The sequence below is a fragment of the Neopelma chrysocephalum genome, unplaced genomic scaffold (assembly GCF_003984885.1).
Source record: "Neopelma chrysocephalum unplaced genomic scaffold, ASM398488v2 Primary Assembly neopelma1_78, whole genome shotgun sequence".
NCBI classification, from domain to species: domain Eukaryota; kingdom Metazoa; phylum Chordata; class Aves; order Passeriformes; family Pipridae; genus Neopelma; species Neopelma chrysocephalum.
In genome coordinates this window covers 830,249-849,880 of record NW_020897739.1, presented here as the reverse complement: position 1 = coordinate 849,880, position 19,632 = coordinate 830,249, and the positions used below count along the sequence as shown (strand labels likewise).

General features: G+C 45.6%; 1 protein-coding gene across 5 annotated transcripts in view; it reads right to left on the bottom strand.

The window, feature by feature from the left end:
* The window catches only part of UGT8 (UDP glycosyltransferase 8), a 33,611-nt gene extending 15,703 nt beyond the window's left edge, over window positions 1–17,908 (bottom strand). The window contains exons 1-3 of one of the 5 annotated variants that reach the window (XM_027689865.1): window positions 17,553–17,908; window positions 16,894–17,011; window positions 1,789–2,612 (exon numbers count right to left, since the gene is read on the bottom strand). In XM_027689865.1, the coding sequence (XP_027545666.1) occupies window positions 1,789–2,610 (822 nt within the window). In that variant the 5' untranslated portion in view covers window positions 2,611–2,612; window positions 16,894–17,011; window positions 17,553–17,908. Of the gene's footprint in view, window positions 1–1,788; window positions 2,613–7,171; window positions 7,188–15,523; window positions 15,542–16,893; window positions 17,189–17,552 lie in introns of those variants that run through there. The other 4 variants (XM_027689866.1, XM_027689864.1, XM_027689868.1 and 1 more) reach the window with 4 other exon arrangements.
* Between the last annotated feature and the right edge of the window lie 1,724 nt (window positions 17,909–19,632).

The following is a 19,632-nucleotide window of genomic DNA, read 5'->3' as shown; positions in this document are numbered from 1 at the left end:
TCAGGTATTTTGGGCTTGGAACAAACACTACTGATTCTTCCCTAATACGTCTCTAGGAGACAAAGTGGACTAGGCTACTCACAAGCAGTTTTGGAGACTGTAAGAGACCCAATAACTTCTAATTTTAGCTTAAAAAAGCCTGCTAAAGCTGTCGTCTCCAGCCACATGCCCCTCTTTTCTCATCACCCTCCGGGCAGGAGCGGAATTTCTGAGAGTTCCTGAAGCATCACCAGTTCCAGCCCAGCACAGAAACGTGAACCAGGCTCCGCTTCTGGCTCACCTTAATGCACCAAACTCAAAGCTGCAGAAGATAAATCAGCCAAGGCTCCTGCCTCAGAGCTGCAGCAGGAGCAGGGAACAGCCGCAGCACTCGCTATCCAGTTTTAAATCTGCCAGAGCAGAGCCACAGTTCCGAATTTTTTCTCGCTGCTCAGCAAGCACCGAGTGATTGCCCAGTAATTAACCTACAATTCATTCCGCAGGGGATTACGTGTAACACCTTAGGCACGGACAAATTACAGGATAAAAGAGGAACGTGCTCACTTTGTTACTTCTCTCCCGCACCTTCGAACCATCTTCCCGCTTACAACTCCCAAAAGAATGAATTGCCCGATAAAACTGAAGACAAGGTAAATAATTACAAATAATTACGGGTGTTTTTCCCCCTCCATGCAATGAATATTTGCCAGCATGTGCTCTACCTACAGGACTATTTTCAGGTCACTGTCACTCTGGTTACATTAAACAAAAAGACAAAACAGGCAATGTTACCCTAGCGCCCAAACTGATCGTGCAAAGACATTTTTTCTCCTTGCAGAACAAGAAAATATCAGTTTGGAAAAGGGAGAAAAAGCTCAATCCAGCCCACCAAGTTTTCAGGCAAAAAGCAAAGGCAGAACAAGGCATTTTAACAAGGAAGTTGTTGAGCACTGCAGGTCTACTTCCCTATTTATCACCCAGCCATAAGCATCCATTAACACGCACCTCCAACTCAACATCTGCCTTTTTATGGACACACAAACTGTAAATGACATCGTGTTCCATGAGATTTTGTTCTGCCCGCCACTCACCACCGTGTTGCTGAACAGAGGCATTTCTTCGGTATCAGGTATCAAAGATCACCTACTATACTGAAGTAATCAAACTAATTAACCTGTGCAGCCAGGATTTCTGGAGTCAGTGCAATCACTGTCACCGTTCCAGTACCTGCTGGCCAGCACGTGCACAGTAACAATTCCCATCTGACTGTAGCAGCGGTGCCATTTAGGTCAGCTCACACCTCCTCATCTTGGCCTATGCAGTTTTTTTTTCACGCTTACATACATGTAATTTTAAAGACATTTTTACTTATCAAACCCAGGGGAGGCAAAAAATACCACAGAGAATATGAACACCATGAAGTTAGATCATATAACTTATCAGCAGGCTTGTTCAGGCATAAGCAGTACTCATCCATCCTCCCTCCTTCCCATTCTAAACCATGTTTGGTTAGGAGCTACTGATGTGATTTCCAAGACAGAGAGCGCTGTTTTTCACCTCTAATGCACCGTTAAGCACTTTACTCAAAAGCAAAATACTTCCTGCAGCCACAAAAGACTCATTTTGCGGAGTCTTTGTCTCGCAGTTCCTCTCGCCACCGCCCCAAGCAACTGCAAGAGTATATTCCACCAAGCCAACAACAGCAGAACACCAGATCCCATTTGGAATTCACCGCTTCAAAACCGTCAACTCGTGACGTGAGGGGAACCAGAAAGCACAGAAATGACTGTAAAACTCAGCAAACCTTACTTCTGGCAGAGGGCTGGCCGGTTTGGTGAGGATTCCTCCCACGTAAACGACGTTGGGAAGCGTAGGTCTCGGAAACTCCAGCGCTACATCAGTACAAAGCATCCACAGGCTGGATCCATGAACCAAGTCGTACATGGACCGCTCCGGAAGAACCTTGTGTTTCTGCATTATCCGTTCGTATTTTGGCAGAACCAAAAAACTGACTCCGAACCTCGAAATGAGATAAACCACAGTATTTTTAATCCTCTCGAAGAAGTTCATGCGATCCGTGAGCAGCGAGTTGAATTCGGGAACGTAGGACAGGGGAGCCGGAGCGCCCACTTCTGCTGGATACCAGAGGCCAGTGGAAAACACGGCGTATTTAACCCCTAAAAGGTGAGCTATAACAAATCCGCACATCTCGTTGGGATCGACCAGGAGCAGGTCAAATTTTTCCTGTTTCAGGGCACGCATGAGGTTTTGGTTGCCAACGATCATGTCACAGTTCTTGGTGTAGTGGTCCAAGATGTCGAACAGTTCGAGGGCTGTCAGCCTCCCCGAGAAGATACTCCTCATCTTGGACTGGAGGAAATCATCCGAGGTGCTGCTGTTAAAGATCCCTGGGTAGCGCTGAAGTCTATAGTGATTAGATGGAGGAATCTCTCTGCCCTCAGAGAGGAGAAACACTGTCTGGTGACCTTGGTCATGCAAGGCTGAGGCCAGAGTCTTGAAAATATAAAGATGGCTTTCAAACATAATTGGCGGCACGACGACGATTTTGGCAGCCCTCGCTATCCCGACGGCACTCCACAGGAGAATGAAAGCTGGAGCGTACGGCTTCATAGCTGGAATGGGAAAGGAAAAGCATTAGAGCAACACACAACAGATTTGTAACCTGCTGGGGAATTTAAGGCAAGTTATTATCTGGCTGCCCCATGAAAGCTCATCCCGTCTCCCCGCTTTGAAGACATCCTTGCAGTGGTGACAGGGAACGAGAGAGACTCCGTTTCAGAGCGCTCTTGGCAGTGCCCTGTTTCCAGTGAGATCCGCCTTTTCCCCACCCCTCCCTTTCCATCTGGCACTAAGGGTAAACAAGAGACCTTTTCCAACGCAGACAGTGATGTGGCACCTGCGTGAAACAGCAGGGAAGCCAAGTCAGACAGTGAGGTTGGTGCCCTCCACGCAGGTACCACATGCGGCACTTCCGAATTACAGACGTCATCCGACAGCTCCCAGATCCTCACGTCAGCCCCAAAAGCCGAATCCTGCTACAGTTGTGATCACACTTAAAAGCACAACTGCATAGTTGTTATTATAATTTATTAAGTGACTAAGAAAGATGCTAAGTTCAAAGACCCAAAGGCTAAAACCCTGTACTTATTCACACACGACACCCAAAGAAATCACCAGTACTTCTATTCCAGTGCACAGGATATAAGATGACTTAGTACAAACAGAACTCAGTTCCTCAACTGGAACTTCTACATCCGTTTTGCAGCCTGAGCACACCACACTTCACACCACTGTTAACATGGTTATGAGCATTCCTGCTACAAGCTCTTGTCTGACAGTTGCCCACAGGCTTCAGGCTGTGCTCCTTTAAGTTGCAACTCTCTAGTCTGATTTAAGGATAACATCTTCTGAGGGGTTTTTTTTCATGTAAGCCAACAGGAGTAGAGAAGATTAAGGTAGTTTTTTTCTCTCCTAAAAGCACATGCAAATCCATGCAGTGTTTTCCTGTAGTGTCAACACTGATCAGCCAGACAGGGATGCGAAGTCACAATCAGGCAGGAAGAGGCTACCACAGAGTAAGAACCGACTTTACTTTGAGCTTTCAAAAATTACACTTTGTGTACAAGACCAAATGTAGTAACAGGAGGTAGGCAGTACCACACACGTGAACATCTCAACTTCCACTGAAGCACTTGGACAAGTACTTGATTCTGAACCTACTTAAATCCTACTTGAACACCCACTTGAGCACCAGCTCTAACCTACACTCAAACAGCCATCCTAAACACAGCTCCTGACAGCAGCAGGCTGCTGGGGAAAGGGAAAACACTTCTTATACCCCTGTTTAGGCAATTTAAACCCCTGTATGCACCAGATGAAAGCCAAGTGCATTAGAAGCACAGAGAGGGCACGTCAGAAACTCCTCAGTCACCGTAACCCTCCTAGGACAGAGAAACAAGCACACGCCAAACCAAACAATCTGCTCTTTCCTCGTGCCAAACCAATCCATGCAGAAACCTGAGTCTGTTGCAGTGTCCTTTATAAATAAGAACAACAGATAATGCTGCTACTCAGGCCTTATCTCCTTACACTCTAGTCTTATAACTGTCCTACAACACATTGTTCAGGACTCTTTTTAGTTTGGTTTTCTTCCATGTTATGTGGGTTACCAGCCCACAAATAGAGCATCTCGTATTTTATGTAATTATATATAAAATACTATAATTATACTTACTATATACTATATGGTTACCATACAATAATTGTGTAATTTAGGTTTATTACTATACAATATGAAGTTTCTGAAGGAAAGGTCACCAGAAGCATCTGAGGAGCTCACTGTGCTGCACCACTGTCACAGACATCAGCAGAGGGCTGTGCAAGTGCAGAAGTGCACAGGCTTGGTGTAGTGCCAACAAGCCATGGAATTATTTTGGCTGGAAAAGGCCTCCAAGATCATCCAGTCCAACCTTGGACTGATCACCACCTGGTGAACTAGACCAGAGCACTCGGTGCCACGTCCAGTCATTCCCTGAACACCTCCAGCGTCGCTGACTCCACAACCTGCCTGTGCAGCCCATTCTGATACTTGACAACCCTTTCCATGAAGAAATTCTTCCTGATGTCCTCTTGTACTGTCACTGCTGCCTGGGAGAAGAGGCCAAGCCCCACCTTGCCACAACCTCCTGTCAGGGAGTTGCAGGGAGAGAGAAGGTCACCCCAAGCCTCCTTTTCTCCAGACTGAACAACCCCAGTTCCCTCAGCTCCTCTCCAGACTCTTCCCCGGCTCTGCTGCCCTTCTCTGGACACACTCCAGCCCCTCAATGTCCTTCTTGAAGCGAGGGGCCCAGAACTGGACACAGCCCTCAAGGTGTGGCCTCAGCAGTGCCCAGTACAGAGGTAGAATCACTTCCCTTGTCCATGTTCAGCCACCTTCAACAGGGTGAACACTCCTGAACACTGCAGGATAACACTCCTTAGGTAAGAGTGCTTTAAAAAAGCCAAAACCCTAAGTAATGGTTCAGCAATGAAACATCCAAGAAAAATGATTAATCAAACTTGGAAAAAGCCCATTATTGATTCCATGTCCCCACGCTAGAAGCATTCCCACGGTATTGAGTTACTGCTCCTGTCAACAACAGTGATATTACAAAATCATGAATGGAGGAGCAGGATTGGGGAAAATCAGTGTTTCTGTCAGCAGCAGTAATCAAAGGCTCCAGCAGCCTAAGGGCTACTCATGATCCAACAGGTTGGCAGACGCCGGTTCTACTCCCATCTCCTGGCCCCACACAGGCCCGGAGCACAGTGCAGGAGGATAATCCTTAGCCCTAAGGCATATTTTCCATGGCACATGCCATCAAAAGCTATGGGAATTACAGCTGTACTTCCCTGGGATGCTGGCGGTACCACCCCACTGCTTCCTATCCCCACACTCACCAAACAGAAACATTTTAAATGGGAATCACATTGGATATTTTATTCTTCGTGAAGGCATTTTAAAGCACTACCTACCTGACAAGAAAATCTGATTATGCACCTACAAAAAAATTTATCACATTTTTGTTTTTTTCTTCTTGCAGTGTATCAATGTCAAGAGATGACAACACACTTCCCTGGCAGTCTGTACCTTGTGGTACCTTCAGAATTGGTAAAACCATCATCACTTCTCCAAAACCTATTATGCAACTCCCCTTTTCAACACAAGCACCTTCCACAGGGACAGGAAAATATATGTACAGGCCCTGCCAAGCCATTGGGATATTTAAACACACGATGCTATTAGAGAAATGCCGATTAAGTGACTCTTTGACTGGGAAAAATGGCACTGACCTTCTATTGAACTTCTGGCAGGAACCTGCAGCCTCATCATTTCATGCCCTGGCCAGAGAGAAGCAGGAGCTTGGAAGGCTTCAATTTAAGAGGCAACAGCATTTTGTAAGCCCCCCAGGCAAAGGGGGCTTCCCAGGGGTCAGGAAAACATTGAGGGGCAGCTGGAAGCCAGCTCATCACAGCCACAGGGACTCTTCCCAATAACTTCCAGTCACACTCTAGCAGTAAACTCCCAGAACAAATCACTGGCCAAAAAGCGATCAAATAAAAAGGATCAACAGCCAATGCAACTGCCTTCTGTCTCTGCACACACCTGGAGCGTGAAAAAGAACTGTCAAATGTCCTGACAGAAAAAAGGAAAAGAAAGCCCAAAGCCAAAGGATGATGAGTTTCTCCACGACCATAAACAATACAAAGCCATTTTGTACCTCTATCTTAAGTCCTTCTTCTTAGGATTTGCCTCCATTAAATGAGACTGTTTCAGGGTCTGAGCTGGCTCTCTTTTATCAAAGAGAGTGGAAAAGAAAAATCCAAACTTGCTAAAATTTAAACAACAACAAAACCTCCAAGCAACCAACAACGCCCACAAAACAATCACTGAATCAAAGCCACTTATTTCAGCCAAAAAGCCCTAAAAGCAATGATATGGAGAAAAAAAAATTTGCAGAGTGGTTTTATAGGAGGGAAAGCACCTGCTGACTGCAGAGGGTTCACCTACTGGAGCACAGCAAGAAAAAGTTGAATATTAAAGATAGACCAAGTCAAACATTAAACCTACTCCAACAGTTGCTCATTAAGCTAATGACCTACATTCAAATGAAAGGGAAAGTGTGAGTTTTAAAGTGTTATAGAACACCAGACATACTCTACAAGACAGCTGACCAAAATACTTATAAATCCTGATTTTTTCTTTTTTTTAAGGAAGTATTTTTCCATTCACTCAGGAGGACCAAGCAGGATCTAGAACAAGAAGGGTGACTACATAGAAAATAGTGACTTCCAAGGGAAAAATAAGAGGGACGATCCTTCTCCCCACATAGTTCATAAAGTGCTGATACTTGACAGCCAGGCAGTGTGGAAATAAACTGAATGACATTTAGGTTTATATAAATGACATTAAAAAGTCTTCATGCTTAAACTATTACTATAAGAATTAAGCAGCATTATTTTAGATTAATTCCAATTAATTCGTGTAACAGTCAGTTACAGTGCTGGAATACATACCCAAAGTGAGATTTAGATTTGCTGCCAATCCTTAATAATCTGCTAATCACTCCATAATTAAAACTTACAAGCACGTTTTGGGTTTTTTTTCTGCTTTATACCACTGGCTGCCTACCTGCTATTCCTGAATGTTTCAGAAATAACCATTTTCAGGCCAGCAGTATAATTATTGATGTTTTCCTCCGCTGTAGACAGGTCTAGAAGCAGGAGAGGCTCTCCAGCACCTCCATACACAGCACAGCTTGAATTCAAACTGCTCCAGTGTTTATATCACTCTGAGAAGAGTAAACAGTTCCCAGGCACTTACACCTAAGGATATAAAAAGTCCTTTTCATTCATCAGTAACACACAACGCTCCTGGCTTTAAAGCAGCAAGGGAGGCTTTACAGAGCTTGGGTTCAGCGATGCCACTTGCTTTTTTAAGTTCTTCCCTTCAGGTTTGTTAAGGTTTGATGAGTTTACCTGGGCAGCTGGAGCCGAATCTCCGCCGGGAAAGGTGCCCTTCATCCCAGACAGCGGCGGAGGAGCAATCTCGGAGCTGCTGATCGCTCTCACCTTTCCCAAAGGGCTCGAATTACTCATTACAATTGAGCAGAGACGGCGCGCGTTAAAGGAGCGGGCTCGCCGAGCGGGGGATGCTAATTAGCACCGAAATGACTCTGCCCAAGTGGAAAGCTTAATGACGTGCACCACAGGAGTATGATTATCAAAAAGAAAGAAGGGGAAAGGTGAGATTTGTACGCTTTTAAGCCAACTGTGAGTACCACAAACTGCCACCCGCGACCACGTATTGTTACCTGATGAACTGAGGCTGCAGTCGGGCCCTGCTACTCGAACCCCCATGGACAAAACCTATTTCATATGCAAATCTGGTTCCTTTAGCTGTTATTAAACACAGCGTTACAGATAAAACACGGTATCCAGCCTCCACGGGCTTGTAAACAACCTCAGCCAAACACAGAACCAAGCCCTACAACGCGGGTTGCATGACCAAAGGCCCTGTAAGCAAAGCCTTTTATCAAGCCCAAGATAGCCAGGAATGACTAACATAAAGCACTTACAGGGTAAGTATAACGCTGAAAGAGGAAGAAAATATTCCAGGACAAACCAGAGGCTCACTAACACTGGTTACAGTTCGATTCAGTGATAAACGTGTACTCAAACCCAAATCTTAGCAGTGTCAGCCACAGGCAAACAGCTGATATCAAAGATGAAAAAACATACATACAGAAGCAATAATGTGATGCTTTGATTCTGGAAATTCCACGTGAGGCAATGCACTGACCACATCATGTCTGACAGCAAATCCCAGCAGATGCTCAAATTGTCAGACACAGGAAGATTTTAATTAGTGGCATAACACATGACAGCAAGAAAGACCACAACCTTCAAGCTCCAAGTGCAATTTGCCTCCTAAACCCTTTAAGGCAGCAATGAAGTATGTTCTTAACCCATAATACTGCCTACTCTGCTGTACATATTCCCTAGGCAATAGGAAATGCTACTCCATAATCCTTTAGGAGCATTAAATAAATCAGGCCCATAAGCTGACTTCAGGCAGTTTAAGATGAGGAACCAGTTGCTACTCAGCAACACACAAACCAGCAGCAATGTGGGAATGCACAGAGCCTTGGGGCAACAGGGCAGTGTCTTCCTATTATCTAGGAAGACACTCCCCTAACAGGTATTTTACAGCCTTCAGATTTAGAACCTGAAGTTTTTCCTGTCACACATCCTGTTACTAATTGCTGAGGGTGTGCTGTGATTATTAGTCTGTGTTGCAACGTTTTAGATGAGTGGTAAGATTTGGCTTTTAACTATAGGCTCCATTTTCAACTGATAAATTAAGAAATTAGTATGAAAACCTGAGTGCATGAACAAGGGAGGGCTTTTCAACTTAGTTTGTACAGTCTCCCAAACAATTACATCTTCCATCCAATAACTGAAGCACTTCAGTGAATACAAGAACATCTCATCCACAGATAAAAGAGGAAGATTTATAGACATTACAACCTCACTGCAATCCTGTCTGACTTACTGTGTCAGCTGTGCAAACAGCAAAGGAGCTGTCAAGAGGGAGTCAAAAGGACATGCAATTTATGAAACCGCTTTTATTAATTTGTGCAACAGTGTTTTAGCAAACACTGAAGGATTTTACCTGAGCTTTTGGACTGAACAGCGTTGGAAAAACCATTTTAGAAATCCTCGCTTCCCAAGGCAGCGAGGTACAAGAGGCACTTCTCCTTCAAAACCCAGGTTTTACAGCTGATACACAAATATTTTCAGTAGACATGCTAGTAGGCAGATCTTCCAGAACTTACATGGGAATAAAACTCTTGTGCAAGGCATAATGTCCTATTAAGATGAGTTTACAGCAAGTGGCCAAAGTACCATGTTCTTGGCAACACTTCACCACTGCCTTCCTGAAATAATAACTTTGAGTCTTCGTGGCCATGGAAAACTGTCCTGAACTTCTGAAAACATCAGTCACATCTGAAAAGATTAAAAATCCACAAAGATTCCATGAACAGGTTCTAAATCCATTTAAGTTTCTCAAGTCAGATTTGATCTTTTACATCAAGTCCCTGCACACTTTGAGATTATAACACTGCAGTACTGACAGCACTCAAGAGCTGATTTGCCTGAGAGTAAAGGTTTAAAGTCTAATTAAATATTTTCACAACCTCAAGTTACAACACAGCAAAGGCACCTTTCACTCGACAGGACCTACAGTTCTTAACACTCCATGCACTAAAAAACAGTGAGCAAACAGTATATAGGTCAAAATATAAACTTTATTGAATGAAAATAGATACTAGGTACAGTAGTAGCAAAGTTCAGTCCAACTAACTGCATAAAAGTGAGTTCCATGAAGGTTTTACAGCCTGTGAAACATTAACCTTCACAGACCTCTCAGGTAGGGGAGCAGAAACAAATCAAGATGTATTCCTGAGGTATTTTAATAACCCGAATAAAAGCAAAAAGAACAAGAACAGCAAGTTCTTTTCTGTCGTCCTGCTGTGCACTGGGCAACTCAAATGGGGCATTGCAAGATCCTTATAATTTCACTTTACACAGTGGGGATGAGCAGAGCCCACCACTTAACACACTGCTCCAAACCCTGCGTGCCTTGGACTGAAGGAACCCGACTCCATGGGCCAGGGACTCGGATTTCTCCGCATTGGCACTCTCCATTCTGCAGCTCTGCTCCTGCTGCCCGTGGTTATCCCACCCCCAGCACCTTGGAAAGGTAACTGCTGACTGCACACAGCGAGAGAGCCATCTGCTTGCAAGCAGGACATGTACATTCCCCGTGGAGGGATTTGTCAGGAAAGGTTCTCCCGTCGTGCCGGACGAGCGAGACAAATTGCTCGCCTCCCTCAGAGCTCCTGGGAACTCACAGAGGATGCAGCAGTTTGGCACTGACATAAAAGTCCCTTGAGAGAGTCCCCTCAACTCCTGGAGACTCTCTCTCTCTCTCTCTCCAAGTACCAAGACCTGAGGGCAAAGTTTCCCCACCTGCTGCAGGTGCATTTTGCACCAGGAAGCACCCAGAAATATTGCTGTGGCAGCCGGGGCTCGGCAGCGCTAACAGAGAGAAGCCAACAGGTTACTCCACGTTTCCCAGGGACACCAGCGCTGCCTAAGAGGTTATTTAATGGCCCTGCTCCTGCTGTGTGACCACACTGCCCTGAAGAGCCCAGTAACAGAGCAAGAAAATGAGAGGAAGCCTCCTACCTGCAGAGAGCAGCAGGCACGAGTGTCACAGCAGCTGATGGAGACAAAGATGTCTCCACTGAGGGGGTCAAAGCCACCCAGGAGGCCTCAAAAGACAGGCTGAAATAGCAGAGTACCAAAAAGAAAAAGGAAAAAAAATGGAGAAAAAAAAAGAAAAAAAAACCTGACTCTGATTTTCAAGACTTTGATCACTGACTGAATCTCCTTTGATAAAATGACTCTCTGAAGAAGGGGCTGGAAGAAATCACAGAGCTTCACAGTGAGCTTAATTTGTTGGTGCAACAAGCACAGCCTGTAATTACATGCTACCATCACCCAAGCATGAATTTCGCCTCACGAACAAGCCTCAGGATCTGAAACAACATTACTCTTAAACTTCAGCCCATTTTAACTGGGATTTTCTTTCAACTTCAATAATTATTTGGGGGGGATGCTTCATTTCTCACTCAAGTTGGCTTCAGCTTGGTACAAGCTCCCCCCGGTCACGCCATCACATGACACCCAGAAGCCCTCAATGAATTTCTTTGTTCCATTTCTGACTTCATGCTATAGCAAATAAGCACATTTTAACAAGCCACACAAACAGAACCCACAAAGGGAAACTGTGGCAGGTTTGCCTCTGCAGCGGGAAATACAACTTGGGAAAAAAGTTAAAATACTCAATTTAATAATGTTTTGTTCTTATTCAAGCTCAATTAAAGTAATTGCAGCAGCACCACACACACTCCAGAAACATTTCAGCTTGTTCAGTCTGTTAATCATTAGGTTCTGTTTTGAAATGTACAGGTAGGTTTTCTTTGAAGTCAACTACTCTCTATTACATTCAGATTTGTGTTTTGGAGTGTCTGCTTTGAACAACCTCCTAGCAGAATGTGGGCCTAGAGTAAGGATAAAAGTGGTGGATGTAACAGCTTTGCTACGTAGTTTAATGCTTAGACTGATTTTAAGAGCAAGATCACATCACTTACTAGAGCAAGAGGGGACAGAAATCAACTTAGGCTTCATTTAAAATGTGTAAAACACATCAGTAAGGGTCAGTTTGGGGGTTTTTTTGCAGTAGCTCTATAAATTTGTAAACACACAGACTTCCTGCCGATTTCTAGCATCAGTGGTTGACTAAGACTGGAGTGTAACTTCAGAAAGGAATGGTCCAAAGACAGGAGATTTGTGCATTTCCAAAGACAATCTGAGACTCAGCACAATCTGTTCATTCACAAATATCAAGCAAAAGAGAAAACAGATCCAAAGGCTACAGTGGGTCAACATAAAGACGGCTCAAAGCTCCAAGACTGTGATTCACAGAACGATCTGGGTGTAAAACCCAAAACAAATCCACAATAAACAATCCACACACCCCAAATGCTTCTACAAGTGCACACTGTCTGTTCCTACCCACTTCCCGGGAGATGGGAAGATCTTCCTCCACTTCTGGAAAGCAGCTAAAGCTTCCTGAACGTTATCACTGTACAGTAACAAATATCTGACTGGGGTTTATAACAGAAATAACTTGAGGGCCCATAGCAGGGCTGTATTTAGTTATTTCAGTAGTAAGCAGTTTAAGGCAAAATTGACTGTTTAATCAAATGTGTAGTCTGAGCTGGAGTTATTTGGAATACTCCAATCTCCAAGTGTACTTTAATGAAAATAAAGGGACAGGAGATAACACTGTTCATCAAGGTCTGATTCTCCAAAGCTCTGCTGGTGTTTACAGCACTCTGGTGTTCAGGTTTTATTTAGACTACGGCAACTTCGGCCAGCGCAAAACCTCATCTACGAGACCTCCACAGTCAAGAAAGCTCTTGAGAAAGACACTGCTACCAAGGTTTAACACACCCATGCTATAAAAAAGCCATGCTTTTCGGCAGCTGTTTGCACTATGATAAATTGGCAGAACTGGCTCCCCAAGCAAACCTACAAAATAAACACTGAGCTGCCTGCACAGCACCCAAGCCCTCGTAACAACTGCCCCGTTCTTAAAAAAAAAAACACACTAGGACTCACTAATCTGAAACAGATACAACATAAACTGCTGCCACAGGTCAAGGTTTGATAATGGCAGTGGGCTCCACACTTCCCACGTCACCTCCCAAGCCAGCTGTGCAAAAATTCCTGTTCCTTACCCAGATTCCATTCAGAGAGAGATGCCTCTCTGATGCCATGCAACGCCTCACTTTGCTCCAAATTAAAGGATTTTTTTCAGTTTAAACACTAAACTGGGAAGACAACAATGATGCCCTGAAAATAAAATTAAGGGTAAGTAACAACACAATTACTTGGTTTTTATAAGCTGGTATTTTATTTTGTTGAAAGTTTCTGCAATTCTTTTTTTGAATACCTTTGTCTCATGAATTTGTGTTCTTGGCATTAAAGCACCTTGTTCATTTAAGTCAAACAGCTTCCAAATTGGATGGGGGAACGTGAAAAAAAACACAAATCAAATTCAACATACGTAACTGCATTTTAATCTAAATCTTCACCAAGGCCCTGAACTTAAAAAATTTCATGTTTGAAGGCTGTGCTACAACAGTTCTGTGCTCCATCCTTGGGTGTAACCAATTAATTAAATAATTTTTCCATACAGGTGTTGATGTATAGGTGAAAACAATTTCTCTAATGGAATATAGTGTTGGAAATATATATGCGGAAATGAAGGAACTCCAAAAGGTTTGATGTTCATACTGTTATCTCCCCTTAGAGAGAGACAACCTTAATTTGTTTCAATGTAAGTGTTTCAGCAGGGCATCACGGCTCCTCTCCAGCTCAGTTCACAATCTGAAGCCGACTCAAGGCTTCCCATTAACTCTCCTTCAGTCACTGAGTAGGAAGGGAAAACAGTCTTAAGTTGCTTATTTTTTATGAAGCTGACCCATCCATTCATAGGAGGAAAGAAGAGCACAGAGCAAAGAAGAAAGCTGTGCTTGTTTCCCTATACAAATAAAATTATGTGCATGACAAGTGTGCTGCTTAAGAGAAATGGTCACAACAAAACAGCTTATAACCACAGTTCTGGCTACAAACAATTGAAATAGTTCTTTCTTACAAGGAATAACAGGGCCCCACACCCTGAGCATTTTAAAATACAGACATCTAAGTGTCATAAAAGATCAGAAATATTTTGTCAAAGGGTTCAAGAAACCTTATGGCAAAAGTCTCAGAAATTCCCTCCAAGCATAGTTGTCCCAGGGGAAGGACAGCATATTAAATGGTCCCAGTGTATTTTACTTCCTGGAAAACAGGGAGAAGAGCCCTCTACAATGCCTTTTCACAAACCCTTGGAGCTGTATCAGAATGTCAGTTTTGAGCCCAAAGATACTTTCTAAAACAACAACAAAAGATTTTTTTTCTGAAGACTAGAAATACCAACAAAAGGAGGCGAATGATTTCAAATCCTTCTAAAGTATCAGCCTTTCTCAAACACAGTCCTGTTCTCTTCTGAAATACATCTCTGTAATAATGAAACAGAAATAAAAACATTTCTGTTCAAAGTCCTGATCTGGAGAGAAAGGGTATTTCATTTACTAAGCATCTCATGAATCTGATCTTACCAAAAAGATCTCAATAGCTTTTCATGCTGCAGTGGGATTTTTCTTATAATTAAATGGCAAGGGACTCAACCAAGGTGGAATAAACCAAGATGAATTCCTGGTACTATTCTAAGGGAAGCAACCTTAGAATTAAAACAGTGGTGGTTAAAACAGTGATGTGGGAAAAAAGCACTTTAAACAGCCAAAAGTGGAAAACACCATGGAAAGTACGGGCAGGCAATAAGACTTGAACCTGGCAGTTCAAGTCAGAAATAATGTAGTTCATACTCAAGGAAGTCAATTAGAAAATAATCAAGTTAGGATAGGCACTGTTGTTACATCTGTAAACCTAATTAATTGCAGAACATTCCTGAAGTGGTAGGAGTAGTATTCCAGCAAAACACATCCTTCGTGCAAGTCTCAACAGGTACAGGAAAAACATACACAAAGCTATAAGTTCGGTGCTATTTGATGGATTATGGTACCTCCTCACACGATGTTTTCACAGGTATTAACACACTCACCACACAGAAAATTTGTTTTTCCTTCCTGGAAATAAAACATACTGCTAGAAACCAACCATGCAAATTATACACAGCAGAGAATTATGGCATGTTCTTACTTTTTCTTCATCAGGATCCACAGCACTCCTGGCATTTATTTACTAACCAACCCAATACCTGGAAGAACTATGGAGTTATCATTCCAAAGGGCTGACCTGGATGGATAACAGACTATAAAGTGTTTTAGATATGATAAATGTGGCATTAAAATTTCAGGCACATGACAGTTCTGACTGCCTTTGATTTCTGCAAACAGTAACTAAGATATCTGAGTTTCTCAGTCTGCAGTGAGGACAGTGTTGCCTCAATCACAGCTGCAATGACTGACCACCAGTGAACTACAACAGCCCGTAGCCATTCACCAAGTTTAAGTTGCCACCAGTGTGGAAAACCAATCCACTGCATCATTGCCACTTCCTTTGCGAATCACTTGCCTACAATCCACTCATGGACTCTCCCAGAGCTCAGGTGACATCACCAGAGCAAGGATGCAGGGATCATTTCAGATGTCCTCTCCTCCAGCCCGGGTTAGTCCCACGGGTTTCTCCATCCAAATCCTGCTTCAGAACAACCCAAATGCTCACAGCACTCTAAGAAAAACAAATGTAAGGGACCTTTACAAAACACTGCCGTGTTTCTCACCTCAGAGGCAAAATATTTGTAACAGACAAATTTACAAAACGTAAATATTTTCTTTTCTCACGGCCCCCGCAGAGCTTTCGTTGACAGAAAATTTACCAAGTGGCAAAAATACAACACAAGCATTTCAGGCCAAGTCCTCATTTCCTTGTATTTCAACTATAATATTTTCACAATAGCATGAAAGCCGTCTCAGAGTGCAAGGCTCCAGCACAAACTGGTTAGTCTTTTGGAAAGAAAAAAAACAAAAGCTACTGTAGTATCCAGTGTTCGGCCTGGATCGATGACCGAAACACAAGAACAAAACCAAGGAAACGTGAAGCAAAGGTTAATTGCACACTACATTGTGTTGGTGCTTTAAAAACTAGCTCAGCTAAAATATATAAGTGACCTTGTGCGATAATCGCTTGGAAAAGCAGGCAGGCAGCTTCAGTTCGGAAACGTAACTAAGAATTTCTGGGACAGAAACGTGGAAACAAGTGATATCGTGTGAATTATTCGCAAAACTTAAGTCACCTGGTCACAACATTAAAAAAAAAAAAACAAACAGAAAACAAAATACTAATTTCAAGGTGTTTGCTTCGGGGGAGGAGACCTTCAAGGATGTCTACTACTGGAATTACTCCCTATTCATCCCCAGGGAACTCTGATGAGCATGCAGAACGGGCTGCGCAATTCCCAACCATTCCCTATTGTTCCACAGTCGGTGCTCAAGCGAGCGCGTAAACAAGCCACGAAAGACAAGATGCCACTCGATACCCGCTTAAAGACCGCAACTTTATTGACGCGCGGCCCGAAAAGTTCACGCTTGGCCTTTTTTTCCTCCCTTTTGAGCCCAACGGGGAGGCGCAGCGGCAATTACGCAACGCTGCTCCTTCGGAGGCGGCCGGGATGGAAACTCCGGGAATATCCAGGGAGGGCACTGCGTCCCAGGCCCTCGGGGAGTCATCCCGGCTCGATGATGTCCCTCACACCGCGTCCCCAGGGTGACAACGCAACATGGGGGGGGGGGGGGACTCTGCGCCCACACAACCGCGGTACTGCCCGCGTCGACAAGACCCGTCACGGCGACACACCAAGCAGTCGCCGGGGAAGGGGCTAGAGGGCCCCGAGGGGCTCAAACGAGCCCCAAAAATCGGTGTCCGAGAAGCAGCGGGTCCTCCCCGCGACCCCCCCCCCCCCCCCGCTACCGCCTTCCCGCCCTCAGCGCCCCGCGCGCGCCAGGCACGGCGCGCGCCCCCCCCCCAACCGCCGCTGAGGGACCTCGCGCGCGAGCGGCCCCCTCAGCCTTCCGCCTTCCTCCTCTTCCCTCACGGAGCCCAAACTTCCTCAAGGCGCAGCGCCGGCACCTGCCGGGCTTCCCCCGCACTCACCGCTGCGGCGCCGGAGGACGCCCGAGCCAGAGCCCGCCCGCCGACCGCCCGAGCGCCGTGCCACACAGGTGCCCTGCCCGCCGTCCCCGGGCCCCTCTTCTCTTCCTGCCCGAGCGCCCTGGAAAAGGGCGGGAAGGGACGTGTCCTTCTGGTGCCCCTCAGGACGTGGCGCGGCGCGCCCCCCCTGCCCGTCCCTCCTCAGGTCACACCGTCCCCTCGCTCGGGGACACCGCATCGCCGCGGCTCCCCTGCGGCTCTTCCCCTCAGCCCCTCCGAGGGCTCCTACCGCCCCCTGCCATGGCTGTTCCCCTCAGCCCCCCGGCTCTTCCCCCCCCCGCCCCCGGCTGTCCCCCTCAGCCCCCCGGCTCTTCCCCCCACCTCCAGCCATGGCTGTTCCCCTCAGCTCCCGGCTCTCAGCCCTCCCGCCCCACCGCCGCGGGGTGATGCAAGGCGCCCAAGGCTTCCCCTTGGGTTACGGGAGGGAAAGAGGGAAATGGGAAAAGGGGGGTGGGAGGGGGGCAGCGAGATGGAACGAGAGCCCCCCTCAGCAAGCGGCGAGGCGGAACGAGAGCCCCCCTCTCCGCCGCCCCGCCCGGGCACGGACCCCCCGCCGGAGCCGGGACCGCCTCGCCCCGCTCGGTCCCGCCGAGTGCCCTCACCGCTGTCCCTTCAGGGCCGCTCCTCCGCGTCGCTGCCTCTGGTAAGGAGCCGATGGCCGCAGCTCCGCTCGGGGCTCTCGTCCTTCAGCCGGGTCCGCCCGGCCCGGGCTGCGGCGCTGCTGCGGCGCCGGGAGCGCCGGGCCCGCCGGTGCCTCCGCCCGGGCTCTGCTGCACCTGCTGCGGGGCTGGGCTGCCCTGCGAGCAGAGGAGGCTCCCTCGCTCCGTCCTCCCTCAACTTCGCATCACTCCGGGCTGCCCCCGCTCCGCGCCGCCGCATACACCGGCGCTGCCGTCCGCCCCCGGGCTCCGGGGAAAGGCTCGGCTGCCCTCCCGCCCCATGCACTGCCCCGCTCCCGGGACAGCGGGCAGCTCCCGGCACAGGGCAGGTCCCCCGTGCCCGCCTCTGGCGGGAGGGGCCGCGGCCGCCTCCGCCAATCAGCCCCAGCGCCGATGAGGTTTAGCCCCAACCGCTTTAGTTCCAACCCCCACCAGGGGCAGAGGCACCTGCCTCTGAACCAGGTCCATCCAACTGACTAAACGTTGGCTAAGCGATGAAGTTATCCCATCCTCCGTCATCTTGGGAAAGTACCTTTCTGACCTGACAGACTTTAAATACTAACGCTAATTCTCCAATTAGTTTTGCGTGTGTGTGGTTTGGGTGGGGTTTTTTCCTACTATTCACTTCTATAATATTAATAATGTAACAATAAAGTATAATAAAAGCGTATTTTCACAGCGGACAGACAATAAAGTTCTTTGAAACAACAAGATTTGTCCCTCATCTCACACGCACTCTAAAATCCAAACTTTCCGTCTGCTTGCTTTACACTTTTAGGTTCAAAAGTGGACCCACCGTTTCATTGAAACTTTTACAATGAACTCTAAAGAAGTGTCAGTCTCTCTTTCAGATTGGACAGATCAAGTTACTCCTTTAATAAAAGTGCAGGTTTGAGTTTCATCAGACAAAACAAGAAAGTTAATGAAATTGGAATGGTAAGTTAATGAAATTGGAATGGTAAGTTAATGACATGCACGATAAGAGAAATGAACATAAGCTTCAGATTGATCCCCGTTCTAGTACAGACGGCTTGCAAAAGAAAATGAAACTTTACTTTCATTCAAATTAATCCAATTTATTTGGGACATAGAACTTCTCCTGATATTCATTATAGAACCTTTTAAAAGCTCTCACGTTTCTCACATATAAAACAAATCATTAAAGCTTCTCAAATCCCATGCCCCATTTGACATCTAGTTAACATTAAATCACGTGTTAAGCTTTAGTGGGTGACACTGAAATCCTACAAGCTAATAGTGGCCTTTGGCTTTGAGGTAAATACTGAGCTCTCAAAATGAGGTTCTGAAGTTAAATGTCTCAAAATCAAGCATATTCACACTATTGTGTCAAAGGTTGTAGTTCCTTCTGGACAAAATAAATTTCAAACTGTAATGCCAATGGAAGGCAACGGGTAACAATTGAATAAATTCAGCTTCTCTGCATATCTAAGTGACCTCCTTATTCCAGTGGCAACTGATTTAGGAAATCCAAACCCAGCAGAACCGTTCTTGGGGTAACAATGGGCATAAGTCTGGATTTGAACCAAGTGTAGATTTTGTGCAGACCTCCCTGAGCTATGTTGAGATCTCCTGTACGTTTATCGATATTCTCTTTATTTCTCTCTTTCGGCTTTAATAAAGGTGCTCTTGCTGTGAAAGCAGCAATTGGTGCAATTACCTGGGGATTTTTATTACAATTGCTTAGCAGACCTTGGTAAAAAAATCAAATTAAGGGTTTCTTCATGGAATGTGGTACTGAAAACATCTCACAGTGGTGGTAGTGTTTTGAATTTACTGTGTGCCATTTAATTCTAACTCAGGAGAGAACGATACTCCTACGAGCTTTTGTATTATTTCCCACACATTCTATCTCTCCTGTCAGCACGTCATAGTTGCTTGATTTGATCATTGTTCTGCCTTGCCAGTGTCCTATCTTATTCAGCAAGCAAGCAAATTATTGTGTTCAGAGTTAATGATTTCCTCAGAACATCATACATTTATTGTAACAGCATGTAGTGATCTT